The sequence below is a fragment of the Haemaphysalis longicornis genome, unplaced genomic scaffold (genome assembly GCF_048455015.1).
Source record: "Haemaphysalis longicornis isolate Haplotype H1 unplaced genomic scaffold, Haemaphysalis longicornis Haplotype H1 scaffold_8, whole genome shotgun sequence".
Classification (NCBI taxonomy): Eukaryota; Metazoa; Arthropoda; class Arachnida; order Ixodida; family Ixodidae; genus Haemaphysalis; species Haemaphysalis longicornis.
The window spans coordinates 129,073,408-129,087,269 of NW_027526445.1; the positions used below are offsets into that span (position 1 = coordinate 129,073,408).

The 13,862-nt window shown below is 50.6% G+C and overlaps 1 protein-coding gene across 1 annotated transcript in view; it reads right to left on the minus strand.

Moving 5' to 3' along the window:
- Nucleotides 1-597: 597 nt before the first annotated feature.
- LOC144149045 (endochitinase-like) overlaps nucleotides 598-13,862 on the minus strand; it is a 38,075-nt gene continuing 24,810 nt past the window's right edge. The window contains exons 3-6 of the mRNA XM_077680593.1: nucleotides 12,134-12,508; nucleotides 10,786-11,021; nucleotides 6,405-6,654; nucleotides 598-2,029 (exon numbers count right to left, since the gene is read on the minus strand). Coding sequence (XP_077536719.1) covers nucleotides 1,691-2,029; nucleotides 6,405-6,654; nucleotides 10,786-11,021; nucleotides 12,134-12,508 — 1,200 coding nt within the window. The 3' untranslated portion in view covers nucleotides 598-1,690. The remainder of the gene's footprint in view (nucleotides 2,030-6,404; nucleotides 6,655-10,785; nucleotides 11,022-12,133; nucleotides 12,509-13,862) is intronic.

Below are 13,862 nucleotides of genomic sequence, written 5' to 3' on the forward strand. Positions count from 1 at the left end.
CCGGACGTTGCTGTCCGGGTATCATCGCCATTAGAAGGAACTTCGGCGTGTTCAGTGTGTTCGTGATTTGCTCGAGCGCTGGATTCGCCGAGGTAATCGACAATATAACGCTGTTCATTCCAAGCAAGCCGCCACGTTTCCCTCCTTGGAACCTTGCTCCCTTACATCCTATGCCCCGGCAACTACACCGACATGCCAGCAATAATGAACTACTGGGACTGAGTTGTCTCGTTCGGGCTCCTTGTGGCGATGTAAGAGACACATACCTGCCGCGAGAAATCTTTAATGAATCGACGACGGCATCCAGACAAGCAGAGCGACGTAGTATGACTTGCGTTTCTAGCCACGGCTCCTACAGTTCCCATAATTCATTGGACCTTGCAGCCGCCGCCCCTGGCCCCTCCAATTCCCCCTCGCCGAGTAGCCACGCATCCCTTCCGGTTAAATAGCAAATTTCCCGTTTGGAACGCCGGCGGCGGGAGCCCATAATTCTCCAGCTTGGAAGGCTTTCCGAGCGACATTTTCGCTGGTGTATGTGTCATGGCTCAATGAGCCATTTCCACTGTCCTGCGTAATCTAGCTGTTTGGGCCTGGGTTGGTGTGCTACCCACATAGTAAAATGCCTACGACGGGGAGGGAAACAGGCAGCCACATGTTTGTCCGCTAGAGTAAAGCCCGAGGCCTTCCAAATTTTAACTCGCAGTGAGACGGAGGCATGTTGTTCACTTGGAGGAAGAAGAGCGGGAACTGAAGAAGCGCCAGCCCGAACAGAGCGCGAATGGGCACGAAAACAACAAAGCCGATGCCGCGACCGCTACCTCCTCAAATTCCAGCTCGTTGAGTAGCTGCAAATCCCTCCCGGATGAGCAGCAATTTTCCCGCCTGGAACGCCGATGAGGACCAATATTACTTACTCAGCTTGAAGTACTTTACAGCAACAATTCAGACGGTTTCTCTCACTTCTAACTAAGCGCGCGCACCTAATTGTTTGCCGGTTTTAGCGTGCACGGGTTGGGAGGGGGGGGGGGCACGAACAGCAATAATGGTTTCATGCATGCCTTTAGGGTGACATGTCGTGCTGGCAGGTGGTTTAAACGTAAACGTTAAACGGCCCAGTGCGGTGTCCTTTCAGGCGTCAAGCAGATTGGGTCGGTGTGTTGCACAAACAGTGAGATGCCTACGACGCGGTAGTGAAAAAGACAGCCCCATGTTTCCTCTAGAATAAAGCTTGGTTCCTCCCAAGTTCAATTCAGCTTATTGGCTAGGAAGTATGCTCAATCGCAGATTACAAGCAAGCGTGTTTTGTTTCGTGCACTCCGTGTGATGCGGTCAGCTTCGCAGGTCACCATCTTCACAGAATGGAAGAGAAATAATTTTTTCCCCAAAGGCCGGACAGGTCAACCTGGGTGAAGCAACGGATGATTACGCAACTTATGCTTAGGCTGTTGATTCTGCACCTGGCGAATATCGTTCGCTAAACGCCACCCTCACTCATTTTGAGCTGGCGTTTTAGAGGTAAAAGATTAACTCGGCCTTGACAGAGCGGGCAGTTTTCCGTGTAAATAAAGCCATTTCTGTCAGAGAGAACACTCCCTTTAATCGATGACGAATATTTATAACGAGCCTTCCCCATTAAATAAAAAATAAAGCGCAGCTTCTAACTTCCGGGACGAAGCGGCTGCAGCCAAGGTCAGCCATTCGACGCGCTGACGCGACCGGAAGGCGGCGGCCCCTGGACGAACTCGTCGAGCGATCGGCGCACGTGATTTGCCAGGGCGTGCGGGCTCCCGCAGCGTCCCCTGGCGTCGTCGCCGTGCATGGCGAAAGCGGCGACGCCCGCGAAGCGTCGCGTGGCTGCGAACACACGCGAGGACTGCGGCCCGAAGCCCGCCAGCCAGAAGCGGTCCTTGTGCAGCACGTGGCAGTCGCCCGGGGCCGAGACGTGCTGCGAGTAGCCCAGCTTGGCGGCCATCTCGCACATCTGCCAGTAGGTCGAGCCGGCCGCCATCCTCACCGCGGGGGCCCCTTCCTGCATCGGGAAACAACGGGCCAACTATACTTGGCAAGGAGATATCAGTCTGCTATGGCCGGTGATTATATGTATACACAAGGTTGTTCGTTTCCGTGTTTTATTTTATTTTTTGTAGCGATAGCTACATTACGCTACCCCGGGCGCTCTTCGCGGGGTGACCAGTTTGACTTTGAGAGCTAGAGGTCAAAACCACACCCCATTCCGCAAGTGCCCGGCAAGCATAGGTCGGCAAAACAGAAAGAACTCACTCAAACTCAATCACAATTTTTTAAGTGCGAATGCACTTTATAAGCGACCCTGAATTCCGGTGACCGCCGTCCGTCCACATAGCAACAGCTGCGGGTGCGCGCGCTCCTCGTCTTCCTTGGCAACGGGGGGAGATGGGCGCGCGCTGCCTGGCCGCTGACATGGCACATACCCACGTGGGGGATTGGCCAGGAATCTCCTCGTCTTCCTTGGCAACGGGGGGAGATGGGCGCGCGCTGCCTGGCCGCTGACATGGCACATACCCACGTGGGGGATTGGCCAGGAATCTCCTCGTCTTCCTTGGCAACGGGGGGAGATGGGCGCGCGCTGCCTGGCCGCTGACATGGCACATACCCACTTAGGGCGATTGGCCAAGAATCGGGCGTGAGAAGGGCTAATGCACCCGCTTAAAGGAGTACTGACACGAAATTTCAAAGCTGAGATCCGCTCTAGCAATCAAGTACAACGACAACACAAATAGGTGTCTGTGAATAAATGCATCTTTCTTTCTTTGTAGTTGTGTGTGTGTGTGTGATCTCTCTTTCGCGAACATTACCGAACCGCGCAAATTCAACTCCTGCATTCGCACTTTCACATTCTTCCCCTCGGGGAAATGCGGGGAATTTTTTCATTCACGCTGTACTCAATCAAACTCAGACTGAAAAAAGTTCGTGCGTTCACAAAATCACTCGTACTCACTCATCAAATACTCATTTGTAATCGTACTCACTTGTACTCAAACTCATTTGTCCTCACGAGTATTCGTACTGAATCTGTACTCCTGAGTACTGAATCTGTACTCATGAGTACTCAATCTATACTCATGAGTACTCAATCTGTACTCATGAGTACGCAATGAGTACTACTGCTCATGAGTAATACTCATGACTACTACTCATGTTTCACTCATGAGTACTACTCGTTCTGCCCTCATGAGTACTACTCATTCTGCACTCATGAGTACTGCTCATTCTGCACTCATGAGTACTCAATCTGTACTGTAGGAGTACTCAATTTGTATTACTCACGAATAATCAACTTATCTGCACTGTTAGCTAGGTCGTAGCTCGAATGAAAGACTAAGTAGAAAAAATAAATTGTTTAATTGATTAGAAAAACACAGGTTACATATAAATCAGGACAGAGGAAGAAAACGCCTGACGCGGTGCACTGTCGTTGGGCGACTTACTGCGCGAAGGCAAGTACATGTGACAAAGCAAAACGGAACGTAAGCACTCGCGTTGCGTCTGGTGTCTCCTCTTGTTCTCAGGCCGGGTCGGGCTCAGGGGAGCTCGGGGGTTGTCGGTGCAGCCGTGGCCGTACACTGCGTTTTTCTGCGTGTCTTCGGGTGGCAGCTTTTGTCGTCCGTTTTCTTGTTTGCACTACTGTACTCAGGAGTGCATATACTCAAGAGTGCAAGCACTCGCAAAAACAGTATTCATGAGTATTGTACTCATGAGTGCTGTGTACTCATGAGTGATGTGTACTCATGAGTACTGTGTACTCATGAGTGCTGTGTATTCATGAGTGCTGTGTACTCATGAGTACTCATACTCATTAGTACTCAAACTCATGAATACTGTACTCATGAGTACTCATACTCATGAGTAGTGTACTCATGAGTACTGTACTCACGAGAAGTGGACTTACCCCTATACTTACTCGTCATCGTCATCACTATTTTTTTCTGGGTGTGTGATCACTCATCATCGTACTCACTCGTGAGTTTGAGTACAAATGAGTACAAATGAGTGTACTCACGAGTGTGTACGCCGACCTATGCCGGCAAGGAGCAGCGGCCCGATGGAGGAGAGATAGGCGGCAAAAGAGAGATAGGCGTATGCTTGGATGAAACCAGCGCGAACTTAAAGACAAAGGACAAGCTTAAAGACAAAGGAACGCAAGGACAGCCGCTGGTCTAAACACTGGCGTATAATATCAAGAAGGCTGAATATAAACAGTTAGCACAAACAATAAAGAACACTGCGCATGAGCAAAGCATGTTTACAAAAGCCACAGTGATAAGGCAACTAGATAGGCACCGGCTACAGACAAGGCCCTCGCAGATATGCAATTTCTTCGGGATAAAGACACATGCTTGCTTGGCTGACACACTTTTCTACTCTTTCTGCTATGTGGAACGCGTCCATAATTTTGCAGGGCGTTTGTTCACGGTGCCTAAATAAAATATCAGTGGCAGGAAAATTAGGTTTACATCCGCAGAACTTAGTACAATGTCAAGAAAGATGGGATGATGGGCGGCCCTTTATGACAAATCATGCTCCCATACACGCACGTTGATACAGCCTGTGTTCCACTCATTTTTTCCTTGTTTAAGTTCGCGCTGATTCCATACAGGAATATGTCTTTCCAACTAGCCCAGTTTGCAACCCTTCTGGCGAGAGCTAGGCGAAGAGGGAACGGAGGCGTGCGCGCGCGGGACCCGTGTCGCCACCTGGCGGAGGAAGGCGAGGTGAGCGATAAGCGAGCGCCACAAAGGAAGGCCAGGGGGCAATGTGCGGCGCAGAGCCGTGTGTGATGGAGGAAGACGAACATCCAGATGTGGTCGCTCGTACAGCGGCGACGCTTAAACAACGCCGTTAGGTGAGTAAAGAAGGTGAATAAGCAGTGTATTCATTTCAAACATCTCTGTATATCATTGCGAAACCATACCTCGACAGTGGGCCTGGCGAGGGCAGTGAAGCTTTCGCTATCAACTAGGGTTAACCAAAGCTAAACCACAGCAATTTTTAACTAGGGTTTTATTTGTCAAACTGCTAATCGGGAGAAATCGTTTTTTTTTTTTTGTAAAACCATTCCGAAATTTGGGCTTTTCTGGGTTAGATCTAGAGATGCACTAAGTTACACACTGTTTATTTTATGTGAAGGTATACCACGAGCTTCCTAACCTTAAAGCGTTAAAATTGGTGTTTGTTTCTTAAGCTAGTAATCAGGGGGACATCCAGGTTTTCCTGATAATATTCACCTAATTGTGGCGTTTGTTTGGAAATGAATCAGTATTAATGACAGCAAAGAGCTAGCAGTGAGAACCTCGTAGAAATGAAACATTTTATTCGCGAAATCTGGTCATCGAATTTTTACACATCCTTGTTTACATATACATCTTCATATGCGTGCGCAGCTTGTCGGTCTCCATTCGGTCGAACGCACCTCAGCCGGGAGAAAGTCTCTCGACATCACAGCTTCCGTTAGCTAGGCACAACAATGTTAGTGCCGCATTTTCCAGACTGCAGTAGCGAGCGGTATGATGTCAATACTCAATGAGTTCGAAAGCTGTGTTTCTGGGGCTTTCTTCCGGCAAGTACTGGTTAAGAATGGCGGATCGTCAGCGCCCCATTGTGCCGATCGCTATTTTGAAAAAGCCCATTCGGGGAAAAGTCCGGTTTAACCCAATTTTCCTGAAACATGTTCGGGGGGTAAAGAAACACACCTATATATACAGTGAATTTTCGTTAACCGGAACCTCAAGGGACGGGCAAGCATGTTCATTTTATGAGTTTTGTTTATAGAGACATTGTTTCGAAATTTGACCTTCCTTTGACCGTAGCCTCGCCGTAACCTTGCCAACGCATCACGTGACTTGGCGGGACGAGCTCCGCCGACGGCCGCGTTCTCTACTGGCGCCGTCGCTGCCGGCTTGGCGCATGCGCTGTCCGCAGCTGATTCGCGCCTGACCACGTGACTCGCCGTGTGCATGCGAATGAGAGCGAGGCCATGAATGAGAGTGAGGTCGGGCCGTCTTCTCTGAGCGTCGCGCGGGAGGTGGAGGCTATTAGCCGTCGTCTGAAAGCAGCTTCTGACCCCCCGCGGACATCGTCCGGGGTGCCGTTTGGCTCGGAAAACGCTGGAAGCAGGAACACAGCAGGCTTTGGACGAATAGTGTAATAATTACAGCTAAATCGAAGGTTCAACAAGTGACACCAAGAATGAACCAGGCTAAGCCAAGCTTTCGCTTTGCATATCCAGGGTTGGCTGAAATAAGACGCAGTCATTTTTTTCAGGTACTACTGGAACTCGAAAAATTTTCAATAGTCAGTTTCCTCAATGCAGATGGAACTGCGAATTACATTTTTCTACTTCTCTTATGCTTCCGATTCTAGCGCACCTGGAAGGCCGCGGAGCTGTTGAGGAGGTAGCTGGCGGCCTCGAACGTGACGCTAAAGAGCAGCCGCGGCGCCAGCGTCGACTCGAATCCCGGCAGGGTGTCGTTGAGGTCGGCCAGCAGCCGCGACACGCTCGGCGCCCGCGTGGTGCCGGCCAGCGAGAAGGGCATCGGGCATGCCGCGGCATCCGCTGGGGCCGGTGACAGGTCGTGCGTCCGCAGCACCACGATGTCCTGCACCACCTCGAGCACGCTGCACCCGAGACACCCGCCCACCCCGGAGCAGAAGGCTGCCATTAGTTTGTTTATTCTACAAACAAACATGCGACAAATGTGTTTGTGCGTGTACTTGCATGCGTAGTCTAAAAAGCAATGACGGCGTCATCATCAAAATCAGTCCTGTGCAGGACGAAGGCCTCTCTCAACTTTCCAGTCCTTTCCGTCCTGCGGAGCCTCTACACCGTTCGTTGCCACTAAATTTTGCTACTAAAGCGAAAGCTGTCTTTGTTGGAGCGATGCCGTCCTGTCGAAAAACTAATGGATTTCCCCATAGACCAGTTGGTTGACCGAAAAGCTGTGACAACATCTCTGGAAACACGACGCGTGCGTGGAACCGGGCTGTCAAAACGGTTACTTGAAAATCGCCAAAAAGGAACGCTTCTTACAGATAAGACTATACACGCATCGATCATGAAGGAGGAGTACCACTGTATACCTTTATCTCATAAACCACGTATCGGCATGCATTTAGACCTTTCGTAGATGCCTTCAAATTGGCGCGCGAAAAATCGCCACTTCGGTTTGTTTTTCGTTTGCGATTTGGGTCACTTTGAATGTCTGACGATCGATTGGATGCACTTTCAGCGAATGTTCTGAAGAACTTTCGACACACCTTTGAGAACCGCAAGCTTTCGCGCTCCTATCAACTTTCTTTAAAAGGAGACGGTAAAGTTTTTTTCATTTACGTCCCCCGTCGAGTTAACTTCCGTACTCCTAAAGTCCCGTCTCTCAGTAGCCACTGTATTACCCTGGTGGCCCACCTTGTATCATTTTGTCGCATCACATGACCAGCCACGGCATGCTTGGTATCACAAACACAAGACTAAAACCATGATCGCATAATGCGGGCATGATATTTGCTCGCATAACTCAAACCTTAATACATGGGTAGTGCGGGGAAAAACACGCTATAGTAGCTTACTGGCGTACAAGAACATGACAACCCAAACTGGAAGATTCCTCTAGATCTGTCACCAAACGCACTGACTCGCCGCTGGCCCTAAGATAAGAGCTTGTATAATTGCCACTGCAACGGGCAAAACGCGCCTCCACAAGTTTTCAAACAGTGTCAAGCATGCACAAGCAAAAACACTCTCGCTGAGCAGACACAGCGAGCCGCCGCCGCGTCCAGCCTGCGGATGCGCAGGAGTATTTCTGAACTCCGTCCGCTGCAATCTCGATGCCACCCGCGAGACCGGGCGCGTATACGGAACTGCAGGATTTGTTTCGTATGGGCGCTTCGCCGCAGATCACTGAGCCTCTGCGGGAAAGTCCGAAGGCGAGTCGCGTCGTGCGCAGTTGAAACATTCGCATCGCGCCAACACACACGCACGGCAGTCGATCGGTGACATCCGTTAATTTTAACTTCAGACCACTTTAGGGGCGCGGCTTGTCGTCGTAACTCGCTGTCACGCTATCTGGCCACCGCAGTTATGCGCCGTCACCCACCCAGACAGAGGCTTCGAAAAGTACTCGATTGCCCCTCACGGCCGGCCTGGACGCGCAGACCGGCAGTTCTGTAAGCAGAACTGTTCAAAACTCCGGGGATCGCTGACACTGGTCGTACCGGTCCCCGTTAGTTAGCCTAAAGAAAACTGCACGTACATTTGAGGCAAAATGTATGTAATTAATCGGCAGTCCCCGGGTTCATTCACTTAAGAATGCTGTTGGGTTGGCTTTTATTATAGTAAGCGAAAAAAAGCGGACGCGGAAGACAAAAATATGACCTGTTCAAACTGCTTAGGCGGGAAACTGCTTAGGCGGGAAACTTGGATTGCATTGGACAAACAAGAGTGAGACAGGGAGGCGAATAGCGTAAGGGGTGGTGGTAGCAGTGAGCGGATAACGGTGCCATACCCTATTATGACGAATCACTGCTCGGCGCTTCCAACAGCTTTCACGTTGTGTGGAACGGCTCTACTTTTTTGTTTGTTTGTTTTAGTGCGCAGCACTTTGGCTGCTGGTACTGTGGTTTGACATCGGCGTCGGAGTCGTCACCGAGCGAAGGAAGACAGAAAGAAAGCGGTGGAGGTAAGTGTGGCGAAAATGTGAGGGGGAGGGAAGTACCTATGCTGAGCCGGTACGAGACGCTCTTCGGCGGCGACGCATGGCAAAATTGTGAGGGGGAGGGAGTGAGACATGTTCCATGTTGCGTGGCTCATCCGAACCCCGTGACACTTGCGCGGGAGGTTCAAACACTATTTACAACAACATGATCGCTGGCGGCGGTGACGCGCTGCGAGACTCCGACAGAGTAGCGCGCGCCGCCGAACGCTCGCTGATGACTTCCTGAGGCGCAGCTACGCGCAGTGACAGAGAAGTCTGGAGTTCGCGCTGCACACAAATTTCGCATTAGAAAGTGCAGTAATCGCCAGATGCTTTTTATTAACGCAAACGAAACGTGTGTTATGGGGCGCTTATCAGTGCAGTGTCAGCAGTTTACGGCTTCCGAGGCCCACGTCAACGCCGGATTTTTCTCTCAATGGGCCACTTATTGCTTTCGCATTAAAAATGAACCATTGGCTTGCACGAATACAATGAGGTTAAAAAATATCTGCTTTCTCATTCTGCGATAAAGGATACCAGTGAAGCTGGGCGCAGTGCAAGGAGAGCACGAAACAACACGTTTGTACTTTGCGATTGAGTGTACTTCCTAGCTAACTAGCCTAATGAGACCTGCAAGAACTACAGTTTTATCCCAGCGGAGAGACATGGCGCTGCTCGTTTCTTTTCCATGTGATTGTACTAGGGAGTTTTAAATAGGGGCCCCAATGCTTTTGGTTCCCCAAGCGGCTTGGAGCATAGACCTCCAGCCGTCCTTGAGGTGTTCGGTTTGCGTTGAGCGCGCGCGCTATTTTGCCGAAATAGCGGGCGCCCCGAAACTGGTCCCAAGAGGGGCTTGCGTCCTTGCGTTGCTCTCGCAGTCAGCGAGACTCCGCGTGACCATGGCTGAAGCGAAAGCTGCGGCTCGTTTTCCTGGCTATGACGATCGCTGAGCTAAGCTTGTAGATTTCGTGTGCCGTTCGCAATAAATGGATAAAGCAGGCAATCATGAAGCGCTTTCTGTGCGCGGAGACGCTCCGCATACTCGCACCGGCGCAGGCCGTGACCGCAACCGCTTATTGCCGCTCTCCGGAATCAGACGAATCACGAAAAATAAGTTCCGCGTGCGACAGAGTAGATGTTATAGTGTGAAAAATTGTGCTAAGGGTGGTCATACCCAGTAATTTTGAAAGCGGCAATCAAATATCTGCCCCTATACTAAGCCTACATTCTTCTACGTCGGGTGTAAGCATAGATAGCGATATATAGATAGCTCCGTAGATAGCTACGCTTCACTGCGCTTACACCAATTTTCGTAAAGTCGGCTTAACATCTATAAACAAAGGCATTGCTGGGAAGACATTTTGAAGAGGTGAAATTAAACATTCGTTATATATATATAAATTCTTCCACACACTAAACACAAGTCTCCGAGTTTCCGCTCCACACGCCGATATTTCGTTCCACACGGGCGCGGCAACTTTGTAAATGCAAAGCACCTACAGTGACGCAATATCGTTGTGACGCGATTTCGGTGATGCAGTTTGGAAACGCAGTTTGCAATGTTATACGCCTGCCACCCTGCTATAGCTTAGCTTTAATTTGAAAGTACTTTTTTCAACCCTGAGTATTGAAACAAATGAGCTTGAGGAACTCTCTTAGCACTCTTCCCATTGAATCGTTCCTTGCGTACCGCGCTTAACTTTATTGTTACATTCTTCTAAAGCTATCCAGATCAATAGTCCAACATCACGCGCAAGCGTGCAGCCTGTAATCTGAAAAACCTGCTCCAAATTGAGATAAACATATGCTAACGCTTAAGGCTAGTTTTAAGATAAGCTTTAGGTTCTACCAGACTGTAGGGTGTGGGGACAGAGCTACATAGTTACATACATCTCTTAAATTTTTCCTTTACGCTACTTCTCCTCGATACATCACGCGGGAAAGCAGAGAAGCCGCGAGTATATATGTGACTTTCGGGCTGGCTGGCATAGTTTTAGTCGCTTGCAAGCTTTCCAGCATTATGAGCAAATGTTGCCAAAACACCAGCAGGCTCACAAACCTGCTGAGGGAGAGCGGACCGCCGGGGTGGTCTTTGTGGAAGGAGACCACGGCCGAGACGAACAGGCCGGCGCGGCCCAGGTCTTCGCGCATGCGCCGAAAGTGCGCGAAGAACTCGGCGTCTGAGGTGGAGGGCTCGCGGTGCGACCGGTAGAAGAAGAGAACGCCGTCCAGCTGCTTCGACTGCAGCCACGACGAAGCTAGCGCCGTTAGCTCGCCCGGTTTCGAACCGCGGACCTGCGTCAAACAAGCTGCCCATTGATTTCGCAAAAAAAAAAAAAAAAATATCTTGCGGCTAATTTGGTTGAGTCTTTTGGGGCAAAGTTGTAACGATACCCGTGCACGAAATAGTCCCTGAGGAAAGAGCCATTCGAGACAAAGGCACGGTCATACAGAGATCCATCGATCTACGTTTGTCGGTTCCCGCCCACTATATATATCTCAAACCCCGCGAAGTGGGCTAAAACTATACCCCTCATTAGGTGTTTATTGGTGGCGCCGTGTGCCCTTTGTGCCCTTTGACCAATGGCGAAGACACGGCGCAGAGGCGACATTCAAGCCACAGAATGAAACACGAATCCAACATTTACAGCAAAACGAATACCAAGAGTGTGCTTCATGGGAACTGAAATACTGCCGTATTTCCGGTAAATATCCATTTCGACCACTGCGCTTAATTTTCGCGGCCAACCCAAGCAGTTACAAGTTTGATAGAAAAATTCATAACAACATTGCGGGCATGTTTATACGTGTTTGTTTTTCATTCAAGCTTGAGCGTCTGCACCGGCTTATAAAGTTTCACCTTGTGCAAGACACTTTCTTTTTAAAAGGTGCTCAGCCTCCATCACAGCGACTTCGTTCTTCAGTAGAGTAGTTCTAGAGGGGACCCTAAACACAATACACAAACAAGCCCACCTGCATGCTCTTCCAACATTGATGATTGATTGCTTGTACAGTTTAACGCGCCGACGCAACGCAGGCGATGAGGCGCGCCCTAGTGGAGGGCTCCGGATTAATTTTGGCCACCTGTGGACCTTTAATGTGCGCCGAAATCTCATACACATGGGTGTTTTTGCTTTTCGCCTCCATCAGAAAAGCGGCCGCCGCGGCCGGGAATCGAACCCGCGTCCTCGTGCTCAGCAGCGCAACGCCTCCACTGAGCCACCGCGGCGGGTGCTTTTCGAACAGTTCCTCGCAGTTTACTCTTTGCTCTTCCCTGAAATAATCACAGACAGACAGACAGACAGACAGACAGACAGACAGACAGACAGACAGACAGACAGACAGACAGACAGACAGACAGACAGACAGACAGACAGACAGACAGACAGACAGACAGACAGACAGACCTGATTGCAGAAGACGGCCGTCGTCTGGACTCCGTCCCCGAAGAACGCGTACAGCGGCAGGTCCGGCCGCCGGCTCCGGAGCGACGCGGCAAACGCGTCTACGCCCTCAGAGCCCTCGTCCTCGACGCGGAGGTACTGCACGCCCCGCGCCGTCAGCTCGACGCAGCAGTAGACCACGACGGTGCACAGCTGCACGGGGACGTCGCGGAGGCCGTAGTCGCCCCGCACAGGCTCGTACACGCACCACAGCTGCCGCCTCTCTTGAGGGCCCGGACGACCACCGGGGGAGGACCCGCCGTCGCCTTCATCGCTCAACGCCGGGCCGTCGTCGAGGACCCAGCCGTGGCCGTCCCTCGCTCGGCTGCCGTCGCCCTCCTGCGTTTGGACGGTACGTGTTTTAGGTGATGTAATGAATGGATGGATGGAATTTATTGCGAAACAGATTGGATCCGAGGCCTGCGTAAATAGCTGGAGACACGGGAGAAAGGGAGGATTCAACGCCCATCTCGCTTTATGTTGTTCTTGGAAGCGAAGACAGCGCGTCGTTGTTGATGATCGTCCATTCTAACATTTTACAGTTACAGCCGGTGGTTTATTTTTTCTTCGCGTCATTCCGAGGTGCGGACAGTTTCACAGGAAGTGTGTGGTATAGTTGGAAGCGCATGAGTGTTGCATTAGGTTTCGGCGATGCCATGTTCGGGTACTGTGGCGCGGTGTTTGTTGTAACGGCTATACACAGAACGTCTCCATGTCCTCCGTGGCCGTGAAGGCAGCTCGGGCTTTGATGGCGAACACCTAGTTAGGATCCGCGCAGGTTACCACGGGGTATCGGGAGAACAAGGTACTGCTAACAATGGGAGGAGGTTTGGTGTCAGAACACTCATCCACTCCGCACACGTAGACCCACCACAATATTGAGTCAATTTCAAGATACCTTAGAAGGGGTAAAATTTTCAAGAGATCAGACCAATGCGGTTCCCGTCGCAAATGCTGTTGGTCTTTTGCAGAGTGCAGTGTCACCATACACAATTTCAGCCAACTTATGTCCACTGGAGAACGAAGTCCTCTAATAAGTTTCAAACCACCGTTATCTAGTGATGCCCGAATACATTCTTAGACTTCCAAGTGTCTTATCTGATCCGTCCACACTGGGCTTATTTTGAATGTGAACATCTTCGACAGAACTCTGTCTGGTTGGGTTAAACTTGAAGAGGCAAATACACCAACCAAGGGCGTTTGCGTTTATTCAAAGCGGTCTCAACGTTTCGGAGCCAACTCGGATCCTTTATCAGGGGCCACACCCGCTGACCGTGGCAGCTTTGTTGTTAATTTGTCATCCAGACAACTCTCTCCTTCCGAGGCGGAAGTTTTGGCCAAAGGTCATGGCTTTAACGTTACGACTACCTGGCCCCCTCTGGGAAACAGGGTGACTGCCATCGAAAGTGGGATTATGCGTCTTGAGGCAGGCGTTCGAGAGGAAGTCAGACTGAAGGTGATTGGCGTTCTCGCGAGCATTCCCCGACAGCACCAACAAAACTTAAACCCAGATGAAGCCGAAGCCATCCGTAGCCTACGAGATGATGATAATGTAGTCGTCCTCCCTGCTGACAAGAGAAATTGTACCGTCGTGCTTGACCGCCAAGCCTACGAAAGTGAAGGTCTCTTCTATTGCTCAACGTACGAAAAACTGAAAAAGGACCCAACCCCACAAGTTCAAAGGGAGCTGAAC